Source organism: Sciurus carolinensis, chromosome 9, assembly GCF_902686445.1.
Source record: "Sciurus carolinensis chromosome 9, mSciCar1.2, whole genome shotgun sequence".
NCBI lineage: Eukaryota > Metazoa > Chordata > Mammalia > Rodentia > Sciuridae > Sciurus > Sciurus carolinensis.
Genome location: NC_062221.1, coordinates 79,327,014 through 79,343,096, shown reverse-complemented (window position 1 = coordinate 79,343,096; position 16,083 = coordinate 79,327,014). Strand labels below are relative to the sequence as shown.

Below are 16,083 nucleotides of genomic sequence, written 5' to 3'. Positions count from 1 at the left end.
AAAAAGGAAATATCACAACAGACACTACTGAAATACAGACAATAATCAGAAACTATTTTGAAAATTTACACTCTAGTAAAGTAGAAAATATTGAAGGCATTGACAAAATTCTAAAGACATATGACCTGCCCAAATTGAATCAGGAGGACATTGAAATTTTAAACACATCAATTTCAAGCACTGAAATTGAAGGTGCCATCAAAAACCTACCAAGAAAGAAAAGCTCAGGACCAGATGAATTCTCAGCCACATTTTACCATACCTTCAAAGAAGAACTAACACCAATCCTCCTCAATAAAATACTTGGGAATAAATCTAACAAAATAGGTGAAAGAGCTCTACAATAAAAACTATAGAACATTCAGAAAATTAAAGAAAGAAATGGAAGAAGACCTTAGAAGATGGAAAGCTCTCCCATGCTCTTGGACAGGCAGAATCAATATTGTCAAAATGGTCATACTACCACAAGCACTATACAGATTTAATGCCATTCCTATTAAGGTTCCAATGACATTCTTTATAGAAATAGAAAAAGCTGTCATTAAATTCATTTGGAAAAATAAGAGGCCCAGAATAGCCAAAGCAATCCTCAGTGAGAAAAGTGAAGCAGAAGGCATCACAATACCAGACCCTGAATTATACTACAGAGCTATGGGGGAAAAAAATGGCATGGTATTGGCACCAAAACAGACATTAATACCAATAGAACAGAAGAGAAGACACAGAGACAAACCCACATAAAATATAGTTATCTCATACTAAACAAAAGCACCATAAACACACATTGGAGAAAAGACAGCCTCTTCAACAAATGGTGTTGGGAAAACTGGAAATTCATATGTGGCAGATTGAAATCTGATCCCTATCTCTCACCCTGCACACACTTCAAGGTGGATCAAGGAACTAGGCATTAGATCAGAGACCCTGTTCCTACTAGAAGAAAATGTAGGCCTAACTCTCTCCATCATGTCTACTTAGGAAACAACTTCCTCAACAAGACTTCTAAAACATAAGAAGTAAAATCAAGAATCAATAAATGGAATGATATCCAACTAAAAAGCTTCTTCACAGAAATGGAAACAATCAAGAGTGAAGAGAGCCTACAGAATGAGAAAATCTTTGCCACCTGCACCTTAGATAGAGCATTAATTTCCAGGATATATAAAGAACTGAAAAAAAAAAAAAACACCAAAAAAACAAATGACCCAATCAATAAATGGGCTAAAGAACTGATCAGATACTTCACAGAAGATATACAATCAACCAACAAACATATGAAAAAATGTCCAACATCTCTAACAATTAGAGAAATGAAAATCAAAAGTAACTGAGATTGCATCTCACTTTAGTCAGAATGGCAATCATCAAGAATACAAGCAATAATAAATACTGGCAAGGATGTGGGGAAAAAAGGTACATTCATACATAGCTAGTGGTACTGCAAAGTGGTGCAACCATTAGGAAAGCAGTATGGAGATTCCTAAGAAAACTTGGAATGGAACCACCATTTGACCCAGTTATCCCACTCCTCAGTATATACTCAAAGGACTTAAAATCAGCATACTACAGTGAAACAGACACATCAATGTTTATAGCAGCTCAATTCACAATAACTATAGAACCAACCTAGGTTCCCTTCAACAGATGAACAAATAAAGAAAATGTGGTATATATGAATAATGGAATATTACTCAGTCATAAAAATGAATGACTTTAGTCTAAATGGATGGATCTGGAGACTAACATGTTAAGAGAAATAAGCCAATCTCAGAAAGCCAAAGGTCAAATGTTCTCTTTGATATGCAGATGCTATTACACAACAAGCGCTGGAAGGAGAAGAATAAAAGTTCAGTGGATTAGACAAAGGGGAATGAAGGGAAGGGAAAGCAGATAGGAATAGGAAAGACAGTAGTAATAGTGGGGGAAAGGAAATTAATGGTATCTACAAAGGAATCCTTTGTGAAATGTTTAACTTCTTTTCTCTTGAGATCTTCTCTCATTTGGTTTTTTGATATTTTGGGATGACATCTATCATAGAAGGATAGTGAATACGTGATACGACAAAGACATATGGGTCCTCAGAGCAATGTGTGAAATCTATGAAGATTAATTTTAATGAGGTCAATATAAAAATGTATACTTGGGTTCAAATAGCCAATGTAAGAACACACAATGAGGGAAATTTGGCTTAAACCATACCCTAGATAGGTAAGCTTAATAGACATCAACAGAGTAGTCACACTATTTCTTCTCTCTCTTTTCTTTATTCCTTCCTTCTATCCATCCTTCCTTCCTTCCATCCTTCCTTCCTCCCTTTCTTTCTTTTGTAGTTTGCCAAGCAAGAACATTTTTACTCTATTATACCATAATTATCATATGAATATATCATTATGGCATATTTGAACCTGCACATAATTTGGTCAGTTTCATTCACCAGTACATCCCCTTTCCCTCCTTCCTTCCCTCTCTCTTTTCACCTTTTTCTGCCCTATTGGTCTCCCTTCCATTTTCTTGAGATCACTTTTTTCCTTTTTTTCTCTCTAGCTTCCACATATGACCATGATCTTCTGAGTCTGACTTATTTTGCTTAACACAATGTTCTCAAGTTCAATCCATTTTCCTGCATTTGACGTAATTTAACTTTCCTTTATGGCTGAATAAAACTCCACTGTGTATATATGTTACATTTTCTTTTTAATTCATCTGTTGACAGACACCTGTCAGTGGGTCCATAGTTTGGCTATTGTAAATTGTTATCAACATGGGTTGTATGTTTCACTATAGTATTATGATATAATTCATTTTCAGAAGAACTGAGGAGTAGTATAGCTGGATCATATGGTGGTTTTGAGAATCCTCCAAACTGATTTCCATTGTGGCTGTATTAATTTCATTTACATTCCCACCAACGTGTATAAGGGTTCCTTTTTCCCCACATCCTTGCCAGCAATTTATGCTATTTGTATTCTTGACGATTGCCATTCTTACTAGAGTGAGATGAAATTATCAGTGTAATTTTTATTGCACTTCCCTAATAACTAAAGATGTTAAACATTATTTTTTCATATACATTCTGGCCATTTGTACATTTTTTTGAGAAGGTTAGAGTTACTTCATTCACCAATTTACTGTGTTATTTGGTTTTAGGTATAAAGTTTTTTGAGTTCATTATGTATTCTGGATATTAATTCTTTTTCAGAGTGTAGCTGGCAAAGATTCTCTCCCATTCTATAGACTCTTCACATTTCTTGTTTCCTTTGTTCTAGAAGCTTTTTTAATTTGATATAATCCTATTTGTTGATTCTTGGTATTATTTCCTGAGCTATAGGAATTCTTTTGAGGAAGTTGTTACCTGCATCTATATATTGAAGCATTTCCCTTTGTTTTCTTCTAACAGTTGTAAAATTTCTGGTCTTATTCTTAAGTCTGATCCATGTTTGAGTTGACTTTTTTGCAGGATGAGATATAGAGACCTAGTTTCATTCTTCCACATATGAATGTCCAGTTTTCCCAGCATCATTTGTGAAAAAGACTGTCTTTCCTCCATGATTTTGGTGCTTTTGTAAAGGATCAGATAATTGTATTTTTTTAAAAATTTTGTTGGCACATCATAATTATACATGGTACTTGGGTTTGTTTTGACAAAATCATACATGGGAGGAATTTGATTGCAAGTCCCATTCACACTGTTTTCCTCCTCTCTTCCTTCCCGCTATTCTCTCTCCTCTACTCTATTAAACTTCCTTTCTTCTATATAAACATAAAAATGAAATTCTCTTTTGCATGCTTATGTATAAATATAGCATGACTTCACTAAATTTATTCCATTTATTTTCCCCTTTCCCTTCCTTCTTCCCTCTCATTCTCCCATATCTACTCCACTCATCTTTCTTGTATCTTTATGATATTTGACACCCTCCATCTTCTTTCCCTTTTTCTGCTCTAGCTTCCATATATGAGAGAAAACATTTGGCCTTTGATTTTTCTGCTCTAGCTTCCATATATGAGAGAAAACATTTGGCCTTTGATTTTCTGAGTCTGAGCTTATTTCACTTAGCATGATTTTCTCCATTTCCATCCATTTACCAGCTAATGTCATTATTTCATTCTTCTTTGTGGCTGAGTAAATCTGCTTTGTGCATATACACCACATTTTCTTAATCCTTTCATCTACTTACAGGCATTCGATTGATTCCACAATTTGACTATTGTGAATTGGGCTGCTATAAACATTGAGGTGGCTGTATCACTGTACTATGCTTCTTTGAGTTCTTTTGGATATATACTGAGGAGAAGGATAGCTGGGTCATGTGGTGGTTCATTTCATAGTTTTCTGAGGAATTTCCACACTGCTTTCCAGCACACTACATCTTAAATTGTAATCTTATTTCTGATAATACTTCTTAAAGAATGTCCAAGAGAATACTATCACTTTCTTAGGAAAGGCCCCAGAAAGAATATGTACCAAATGCAAATCACAAAAGTACACATTGGCTAGCAAGAGGAAGGTGCATATTCACAGATGGTGCCTGACTGGGCGAATGGGAACTTAGATGCAACGTTCCAGTTTAACCCAGGCTTTGAGCAGAATCGCAACCACAAGTGAAAGCAGGCAAATTCCTTTGGTGTTAGGAGCAAGGAGAGCAGTTTCCACAGGCAGACCCCATCAGTTCAGCAAGTGTATTTCTAATTGTTATTCTCAGTAAAAGATAGCAAAGTTTATCACTTTTGTTTCCAGAAAGTGACACATTCATACTAAGCATTTTGGAAGGATATGGCCATTCATTTTCTAAAACTATTATTTCAACAACTGAACCAAAAAGACCAAAGGTCCCTTCAGAGAGTTTCAGTGCTAAGATACAGAAATTAATTTTGACAAGAATGCAAATATTCCCCATGTGAGGAGCTTTGTTTAGAATGAGTTGGTCTTGGGAATAAATGACAACTAATTTCCTTTACCACATAACCTTTATGAGAAATGAAAATCTGACAAAACCACCTGAAAGGTACGTGTACCACTATGCCATCAACACCACCCTGCAAAAACTACTAATGTTATCTGCAAGTTTTAGGCATGGGTGTGACTGCCCAAGTATCAAGAAAACTTACCCTAATACACCCATCTGACCCAGCAGTAATAACTTCTCCCTCATCCAGCATTATCTGGTTAATGGAACCATGGTGACAAGACTTCATTCCAGTTCGACAGAGCTCCACTTTGATGAGGCTGCCTTCCCAAAGCAGCAGGTTGCCCCATTCTGTACCTGAGAGCACCTGGCAGGTGTGCAGAAGGAAAGAGATGTCACTGAAACAGATGAATGTATACATTTATGTCTAGAATAGTAGGTGACAGTTATTTTTTAAAGATGATTTTTCTTGATTATGAAAGTTAAATGGTTGAGTATGGAAAAATAAGAAAATACAGAAATGAAAAGCCACTTATCCCAGACACAACCCCTAATCACATTTTGATGTATATCTTTCTAGCATTATGAATAGTTTTACATCACTGTGATTAGGATGTATGTTATTGGCAATTTTTCATATATGTATATATGTAGATTTCTTTGTATATCTCTTAACTGTCTAATCCAAGAGTAGAATTACTTGGTCAAAAATTAGAGAGATGTATTTAAAGTCCTTGATAGGTGAGATCTACATTTTAAGTACAATGCCATCAAACTTTAAGATGTTAGATAAATTCTGAGGCTGTTACTGAACTGAGCAGATTATAGCATAACAGTATCCAATTTCAAACAAAGATAATATCTGGAACCACTTCAAATTAATTTATTAAATCATCATTCCCACTACTTGTGCACTTGACATTTGTTAAGTTATTTAATGCTGGGACACATATGAACTGGGGCTGGGGTTTTAGCTCAGTGGTAGAGTGCTTACCTCAAATGTGTGATGCACTGGGTTCAATCCTTAGCACCACATAAACAAATAAAATAAAGGTTTTGTGTGTGGGAAGCCATCCTTATCTAGCAGAATCAGACAGCTCCCTGTACAGTTTCCCTGAGAGAATGGCTGCCCCAACTCCACCCTATCCTGTCCATCCCAGAAGAAGCTCCTCCCGGTTCTTGCCCCCTTTACCTGTATATTATAAATAAAGGAGAGTTGGGTGACTCCATGTTGTTGTAAGAGGCCAGCACTGGTATGGCCACACCCATCATGCCCCCTCATATGAAAAGAGTATGGGCTCTGTGTGTTTATTGAGTAGATAAGTTTTTTGGATAATAGACAACATCCTCCCTCGGCAGTTAACCCTTTCCTCCTCCATGCAGGACATGGCAGAGAGGACCTCCACACTGCCTCAGAAGGGAGATCCTGTAGTAAGGAGTCAAATGAGTTTGCTTTTTTCTAGGACTCCTTGGAACTTTTAATCCAGAAGTATTTGCTGGGAATCACCCAAAAGAATTTCTAGATACAGAGGACTTTGACTAGAAAGTTTGCATTTTCATAGAGTTTATGGGAAGACTGATGTTCCCTATAATACCCTCTGGTGGGGGGGCAGGCTCTGGCCTTATTTTTGCCTGCCAGCTCAAGGGTTCTCCACTCCCAAGTCCCCCTCAACTGGAGGAACTGATGATTTTACCCAGGATTTTTACCTACTTGCCTGTATAACCTAGTATTAAGCCTGAGTCACTTGTAGTAGGGTCTTTAGACTTGTTTTCTTCTTTTTCTCTACAGTATTTTTTACTTGACACAAAATAATTGTACATATTTATGGGGTACAGTGTGATAATTCAATACATGTACATGATGAGTAATGATCATATTGGGGTAATTAGCATTTCATTATCCTAAATCATTTGTCATTTCTTTGTGTTGGGAAGTTTTGAACTCCTCTTAGCTAGTTCTTTATAAAACATATAATAAATTGTTGTGAACTATGGTCAACTTATTGTGCCATAGAACAGTACAACTTATTTCTTTACTATAATTGTGTTTTGCTGCCCGTTGTCCAACCACTCTCTATTTCCTGCTTCCCTTCTTTTTCCTAGCCTCTAGTGACCACTATTTTACTTCTGCAAACTCAACTGCTCCATAACTAAAGCCACTAAAGGTCACCAAAACCTATGAGGCATTCCTTTCAAAAGTTACCTAGCTTTACTTTTTATTGGTCCTGAGAAGTTGAGGCCCTTGTCATCTCTTTTTAGATGATAGTAACAGCTTCCTTCCTAGCTCATCTCTTTGACTCCCAATTTCCCTTCCTGTAACCCATCTTATTAACAAATGTGTCCATTCCTTCTTTCATTTATAACACTACTTTGCCAACATACAATAGTTCTGCTTCACTGTTAAACTCCCAGTACACTAAGATCCAATCATCCTTCTCAGCTCAGCATTTGTACTCTTTCCCAGTATGAATGTCTTATTCCTTTCTGCCCTCTAAATATCTGACATTTATTCCTAACCCTGAACATTTCCTTTTGTGACTTTGTCATTTTAAATGGTTTATTTATCCCTCACATCTATACAAACTCTACTGAACCTTTTAGAGAGAGATGTATTTTTTACCATGTCCTTAACAAGGGTTGTACTGATCTTTATCTTAATCCTTACAGTATTCACAATTTGAAGGTAGGTTGATCTAAGATCATCTTATAAGTTTGGGTATACACTTCAACCAGCATTTTCATTTTATTTTATACACAATGCTTTTGAATTGAGACTGTTCCATTTGGTAGATGCCTAGACCATTTGGTTTCTTAAGGATAGAGTAGTATTTGTATGCTGGCATTTATTTATAACTGAAATAATCACATGGAGTACTGTAACTCATTCTACTCAGAAATCAGATAAAATATTAATGGAGAACTGGTCCTAATTAGCTATCATTTTAGGAAACAAACCCATAAGTTTTGTAAAAGGAAGAGAGGAAATGAACAAACAATATTAAAGAGTAAATTAACAGATTGAATTACAGTGCTACAGATGTCCCTATCAGGCAGCTTGATCTTCCTGACTAATAATCTGACCATAAAAACATAAGTTGTAAGAGTGTATGTAATCTTTGACCCAGTAAGTCCTCTTGGAGCATCATGGCAAAGAAAACAGGAAAAAAGCAAGTACTATACACTACAATTAAAATTAACAAGTATGGCACTGTGTTAATATACAAAAGTGCTTAGATACTTTATATAATATTTTGCAAATATTTATCATACTTCGGATTATGATATTTTCAGAAAATATTTTTATTACAATTAATAATCTGAAAAGCAACATTAAATGTTCATTACATTGACAATCATAATATCTGTTGTTGAAATTGACAGAACTTATTAATATATATGATGTGTTTTCATGTATGTGTGCTTTCTGATGTGTACTTCAAAACACAATTTTATTATTGTATAACAATGGCTGTACTGACCTTCCCATCTGGGAGCTCGATGTAGCCTTCAATATCAGTAGTGGTTGTTTTCCCAAATCGACCTAGCGATCCCTGCAACTTGAGCCCAGTGAATGTATAAGCCATTTCCCAAAACCTGCACACAAACAAGAATGACGAGATCAAATCTATCTCAAATATGTTTTACTTATTTTTATTTTAATATGATTATAATACTTACATATTTTATAGTCACATACATTATTCCATTTATTCATCTAATTAATATGTAAGAAATATCTACTACCTGTTAAGCAAAGCTCTAGGCAATAGGAATTTAGCAATAAGCAAAACAGAAAAAACGGTCTGTCTTCACGGAGCTCATATTTTGAGCTGTGTCATTTGATACAGTAGCCACCAACCACAACTAATCATTTGAACTTAAGAGTTAAAGTAATTAACATTAAATAAAATTAAGAATTCAGTGTTTTAGTCAGTTCAGTCAATTTCAAGTGCTCAATAACTACATATGGCTGGTGGCTCCTGAATGAGGCAGCACAGAACATTCTGACCTGGCAGAAAGTTCTAGTGGACAGTAATGTTCTAGAAGATATAAAAATTTAGATCCAATCTCACTTACTAGTTGTATGACTCTGAATGATTTCCTTGATGATAGTGTGCCTTTATTTTCTTGTGTATAAAATGAGAGTATTAGTAACACCTACCTTAAAAAACTATGGAAAAACTCTTAGTGCAATCAATACATGTTAATTAATACTGACATTTTCTTATTAATAATTTAAACAAATGGACAATCAGAATGCTAAAGATTAACAAAAAGAATCTGGCCTAACCAACTAGATATAAAGCAGAAAATGGAAAGTATCAACAATCCAGTAATACAAAACCAAAAGTCCAGATGACCAATATTTCCAAAGGTATGGTAGTTCCCCTCATCATAAACTTCCATGTATTCTTTTTATTTCATATAACACATGAAGTTAATTATTCAATATTTGTCTTTTCCCAAAGATTCAATGCATACAAAATACTCACTTCACTAAATGAGAAGAAAATTTTGACCTATTGTCAGCAGAGTTTCTTCAGAATTTCCAAGATTACATTTAAGAATCTGTTCAATTATTCTGAATTTCTAACTGGTTAATAATATAAGACTAGGTATAAATTTGGGACAAGAGGAATTTGAGATAGATAAATACGTCTTTCTCTTAAAGACACACTGGGGCTGGGCGTCTTGACCCATGCCTGTAATCCCAGTGGCTCGGGAAACTGAGGGAGGAGGATCTCGAGTTCAAAGCCAGCCTCAGCAATTCAGCAAGGCCCTAAGCAACTCAGCTAGACCATGTCTCTAAATAAAATACAAAAAAGGCCTGGGGACATGGCTCGGTGGTTAAGTTTCTCTGGGTTCAATCCCTGTTACCCACCTCCCCAAAAATAGAGACACTGGGAATCGGATTATGGGCAGCTCTGGGGTAATGGTAGAAGGTTGTTAAATGCATGGGACAGGATGGAATGAAAATAGAGAAGGATAAAATCATTCCAAGGAAAACAGACCAGGGCATGACATAGTGAAAAGAGCATGGAATTGGAGCCAGCAACCTGAGATCAAGATTAAGTTCTACATTTAGTACTGAGGGTCCCCTGTCAGGAATAATAGAAACTGTTATAATGCTTATTCTACAGGTGAAAACTGAGTAGCTACAAACAAGAAATTTAATAGTATGAAAGCTCAATATGAATTTGAAAACAATATTCCAAAATTAGTTATTAAAACACTATTCAAACTCTTTTTGGAGATGAAGCCGATAAGACGACAGCAGGCTGAATTTAAAGCCTTTCTTTCATCTGTGCTTTCCTGGAAATAAAATTCCACACATCTAATTAGAAAAGATACACTACTAGTTCATTTTTGAAACATGCATTTGGAAATTATCCTAATTTTAACAATAGCAAAAATGTCTCCAGGTCTTAGATAATACCCTTGTCATATGTATCAGTCTTTCTATTCATCACCCGACCTACTTGATGTGGCCTGATCCTGCTGTAGTAAGCTGCTCATCATCTTCAGGATTGAAAGTAACCTTAAAAACATCCTGAGAAAAAGCTTTTTTCCTCAGTATGGGTTGCTCGTCTTTCCAATTCCAAATAGTTAGCGTGTAATCAGGGGAACTACCAACAGAGGCCAACAAGGTACCATTGTAGTTAAAGTCCACATAGGCATATGCCTTCTCAGTTCCATCTGGAAAGATGAATGGGAATCTAATAAATAAGGACAACATTTATCTCATTGTCAAAAAAGTGTATTAAAGGGAGAGAAAGAGAGAGATCTTGTAACATATATTAATGTAAGATTGCCAAGAACTCCCTTGTAGGAGTAATTCCAAAATCATCTATCACCCTGACTTTAGATTACATGATATAAAGGAGAGGGTGGAGAAATCATAATCACATTTTATATGAGATAAAATTTGTGAGAATATTTCATCTTCTGGAGGAAGAGAAACACAATCTATCAATCTATGATTTAAAATTTGTCAAACAACTCCAAAAACAAAAATTGGTTGCTGAAATGAATTATATGAAAAATAGAACTATAAAATAATTGTGATCATTAATTTTCTGTTGGAGTAGAATCTAATTAACAAGTTAAAAAAGAATGGTCACTGAGAAAAATCAATCCTTCAATTATTCATCAAGAATCTAGTTATTAAATTAAATAATTATTTGGATGTTGATATAAAGGTATATTGCAGATGTGGCTAATAACCATGAATTAGTTGACTTTAAGTAATGATTATCCTCGATAATCTCAGTGGGTCCCCAGCCAACCAGTTGAAACGACTTGGAAGTAAAACTGAGAATTCTCTGAAGAAGAAATTCTGCCTGGTGGCTATTGTCAACTCCTTTCCCAGACTTTTCGGCCCGCAGGCTTGATTTACAAATTTCAGACTTATTTCCACAATTGTGTAAGCCAATTACATTAAATACATCTCTTTTCTATTTCCTATCAATTTGGTTTCTCTGGAACACCCTGATTAATTCAATAATCTCATATCTGCAGAATATTGTTAACCTCAAACATGGAATATTTTAAAGATTTTACTGGACTTACCTCGAAGGATTCTGTAGGGCTTCAGAGAAGGATATTCATAGATGATAATATTTGGAAAACTTCCTTTTTCAGCTACTGTGAAGTAAGTTTTATATGGATGAACCTACGAAAAATGGAATCTCACTAAAATATTAAAAGGAAGATTTTCATATAGATAATCCTATTAATACAGTATTCAGTGACCATTCTTTTGAAACTTATTAAGATCTACTCCAATAGAAGACTAAAACTTGGCATTTGATAAATACCAAATACCAAAGGGATATGATTTGAATTGAAAACCAAGAGAAAGCAAAGGTAAAACTTTAATAAGTTTTACTTTCATTAAGATAGTCATTTCTAACTTTATAATTTTTTAACTGCCATTGAAAATACTAGAACAATGGTTTTCAATCCTTAATGTGCATCAGAATCATTTGAAAAGCTTATTAAAACACAGATTGGAAGCCCTAACCCAGTGTTTCTGATTCAATGGGTCAGGGCTGAAACTTGAGAATTTGTATTTACATTTCTAACAAGTTCCAAGGTGATATCTATGCTGCTGGTCTGTGGACTATGCCTTGAGAACCTCTAAATTTAGATAAATTGTTTTCCCTGCATTCGAGTCAATCTAAATTTTGTATAGAAAATTTCATGGAATGTATATGCCTTGTTCTGTTTTCTGCTGCTATAACAAAATACCTGAGACTGAATAACTTACAATGAATGGAAATTTGTTCTGGACTAGAAAAATTCAAGATTAAGGAATCACATCTAGTCCTTTGTGTTGCATCATCCAATGGTGAAAGGTGGGAGGGCAAGAGAGGGTGAGAGCAAGAAAGCAAGGGCAGGCCAGATTCACTTCTATAACAAATCTCTATCATAGCTAACCCACTTTCTCAATAACAGTATTATTCCATTCATGCCCTAATCATTCCTTCTTTGGCCTATTTCCCAACACTGTTGCATTGGGAATTAAGTTTCCAATGCATGAACATCAGGGGACACATTCAAACCTTAGCAATATGCATGCAATTCATTGTTTCCAAAGATTATATCCCAATTTTTAAAAATTCATCTTGGGCAAACTTACCACAATGACTGTAAACAGAAGTGAGAAAGATAAAATATTTCTAAGCCAGACAGAGGAAAACATAATAAACAGCCTGGGTAAATTATTTGTTTCAACATTTCAAATAATAACCACATAAATTGGATAGAATTGTATGTTCATTTTGTTATTTTTGTTCAGTGGTCAGTAAAATTCATGAAGAAAAAATTGTCAAAAATAGAAATAAAAGTAGAGTGTTAAAAGAGTGAGCTATTTAAATATATTGTATTTATAAAATTCTATTTTCAGTTACTATTTTGTAACTCCTGATTACATACCTAAACACAAGGAGCTTGGTTCTCAGATACAGATTGCAAGTCTTGATACCCAAAACAATGTTGTAGCTCTTTTTCTTCCCTCTATTTTCTGTATAAGATCTATGATAAGACAAATTCCTACTAGTAAGCTGCCTCTTACCCTGCCACTGAAGTAAATCCTCCTCACTTCAGCTTGAAACAGGCTTGGGTATAGAGGAGGGACACTCATTGAGGTATTGGTAACACTGAGTAAAGACAACATTAATTGAGTGCTTACTGTGTACCAGACACTGGTCTAAGTTTTACATGCATTAATTCTATGAATTTCACCTCAATCTTATAATCACAGCATTATCATTCCCATCTTATTGATGAGGAAATCGAGGCTCAGAGATATTAAGTGATTATCTGTAGTCATACAGGTTGCAGTGTGGTAAATATCAAAGACAGGATTCAACCTGATGATGTGAATCCAGTTAAGGTTACAAGAGAAACAATCGAACTTTCCAGACCTATTTTAGCTTTTTTAAAGGTTGAACCTGAACTAGAATCTAGATTGTCCTTTATTGTAGAAATAATTTAAATCTACTACTAAGGTGTCATTCTTTGGGACTTGAAACTCACTGACCTGGTAACCAATGAAGAAGAGAGGAAAGGGAGTAGCACTACACCTGTCTAAATACCTGGTGTAGGATATGTGATCACAGGCACCTGAACAGATTCAGATAACTGAATTGAGACTCCTTCACTTGTTTAGGTCTTATTCAAAGTAAGTAAAAATTTCTACCCCTCAGATTGGAAACTGCTATGGCTTGAGTTTGGGCGTTTTGCTTTTAGCAGAGACCAGAGTTACTAAGTTGACACTCAACATACAAATGCACTCTGCCTTTTCTGGAAGATAACTTATAGGCACAAGACACATTTCTCAGAGGTTTCTCATAGCCTTGCCAAAGTATTTCTTGCCCTCAACTGAATAGGACATATAGTGGAGGAGAAGACTCTGTCACTACCCAGGAACACAGCTTCCAGTACACTTGGATGAAAGCCTTGTGGACATAGAGCTGCTCACATCCAGGTGGATGAGAATTAGGATTAGCATTATTGACCCCACTATATCTTTGACTACTGTCCTCAAACCAAATTATTTTATAACAAAATAGAAAATACAAATTTAAAGACCACTAATGACCATAAAATGATAAATATATGATAATTAGATGTTTTTTAGTCCTCTGCAAATAGTGTGGGCCTCAAGTTTATGATACTTCATGACGTTTGATGGATTTCCCTCGACAAAACCTATGACCCTCACATCGGGGTCAGATTATTTGCACAGAGCTATGGTCATATTATTATGTACTTTGTTAGATGACTTCTTAACTCTCTGAATTCATGGAGGGCACAGATTCATTTTCCTTTAAATCTTTCACTGTATGTTATATGTAAAATTGGATACTTAGTATTATATAAAAAACTCTTGCTGAATTTATTATTAACTAGTCTTAAAACATAAGTCCCTGAAGATAGGGACTTTTATCATCTACATATGTGATATATAGATAGATAATGATCAAGGAAAAAGCAAACATGAGATTCTTTCACTTGATGCCTCTTATGATATTCTGGTTCCATAGTCAGTCTACCTCTACATCTTATCTGTGGGTCTCACATTTCCTTCATGTTCTTCATTCCTTGTTTTGGTACTCAGATCAAGAACCTGAAACATGTCCTCACTCACCTTCACTTCAAATCTAAACGTAGAAAAAACCTGCACCGTCATGTGAAAGTCATTTAACCTCTCAAGCCACAGTTTCTCCACAAGATGGAATAACAATATTATGGAATTATTACTATCAAATTGATGGAGGCAGCACCGGTGAATGTAGTGACTGTAATCAACTTGAAAGTGCCTTAGAATAAAGATGGGCATGCCTCTCGTGTGATCCTTCAGTACCATGCTTGGCATTGGGACCCAACAGCCACTGTTGGTAGGTCCACAGAACAAGGAAACACATTGTTTTCTTCTAAGTTACTAAAGGCATACCCCAATGACACCAATCCCTTGACCACTGCTACTTCTCAGGTAGGTCTGTTCTTTGGTTTTAAAATTCAGAAGAATCAGTTGGTTCCCAGCGATGTACATCAGGGTACTGCTGTCTAGAAGCTGTAGGTTGGCTCGCTTTCTGCAGTCATAACCAAAAGAATGTCTGAGAGAAAGTTGCTAAGGAAAAGACATGAAATAAATGACCATCCTAGGACAGGAGGAGTGATGAAATAATACGTTTTTTAAATCCATAGTCTTAAATAAAGATTCAAGGCTAAAGTAGTTGAATTTTACCCCAAAACTCATAATTTTCCTATGTATTTCTTACACAATTTCATTTTTAAATTAAATGAAAATCCTCATACACTGATTTAGTTACTATTTTAATTTTCCTAAAGAAATGTTGAAAGCACATTAACTATTTTTGCAATAATAGATGTTGAACCAAGCCAGAAATGGTGACACATGCCTTTAATCTCAGTGATTTGTGTGTCTGAGCAGTAGAATCACAAGTTCAAGGTGAGCCTGGGCAATTTAACAAGACCCTGTCTCAAAATTAAAAAATAAAAAATGTAGCTCAGTGAAGTGTCCCTGGGTTCAATCCCAAGTACCACACACACACACACACACACACACACACACACACACAAGGTGATGGTGAACCTTCTGCTTGGATATCACACACAGAAAAAACTATCACCGAAAGCATTTCATTTTTCCTTCTCTCACTAAAACTTAATCACACTGTATAACATAGGACACAGTTCATGTCTTCAAAATCTCTGTACTTTGTACTTTATGCATGTCAGATTTGTTGACTGATCATAGTGAAAAATAACATACAGGTCTTTCCTTGATGTTAAAAGACAACATGTTTAAAATTCTCACATTTTTGTAAAATTCTAATACAACATTTGATAACATAACTACTGTAATAAGCTAACATAAATGTAATTGAAATTTAATTTGTATACACAAATTATTAAAATCATCATAGTATATAAATATATAATTAATAAGCTAACTCTTTCTTTCCAAGTGTGTTAGTACATACATTGGTGTGTAGGCAATTGTATGTTTGTTTATATGGGTTTATATTATAGAGTAAAATTGCACTACCTCAAAAAATAAATTAAAAAAAAACTGAGTTACATAAATACCTTGTAGGGTACATCATTAATACATAAGTTCAGTCTCCAGGTTCTCGGAACGGAA

The 16,083-nt window shown here is 35.1% G+C and overlaps 1 protein-coding gene across 1 annotated transcript in view; it reads right to left on the bottom strand.

The window, feature by feature from the left end:
- Nucleotides 1-16,083, bottom strand: part of Cfap44 (cilia and flagella associated protein 44) — a 149,417-nt gene that overhangs the window by 101,311 nt on the left and 32,023 nt on the right. Inside the window, 5 exon segments of the mRNA XM_047563118.1 lie at nucleotides 5,110-5,274; nucleotides 8,387-8,501; nucleotides 10,388-10,604; nucleotides 11,478-11,580; nucleotides 14,869-15,031. Of these exon segments, the coding sequence (XP_047419074.1) occupies nucleotides 5,110-5,274; nucleotides 8,387-8,501; nucleotides 10,388-10,604; nucleotides 11,478-11,580; nucleotides 14,869-15,031 (763 nt within the window).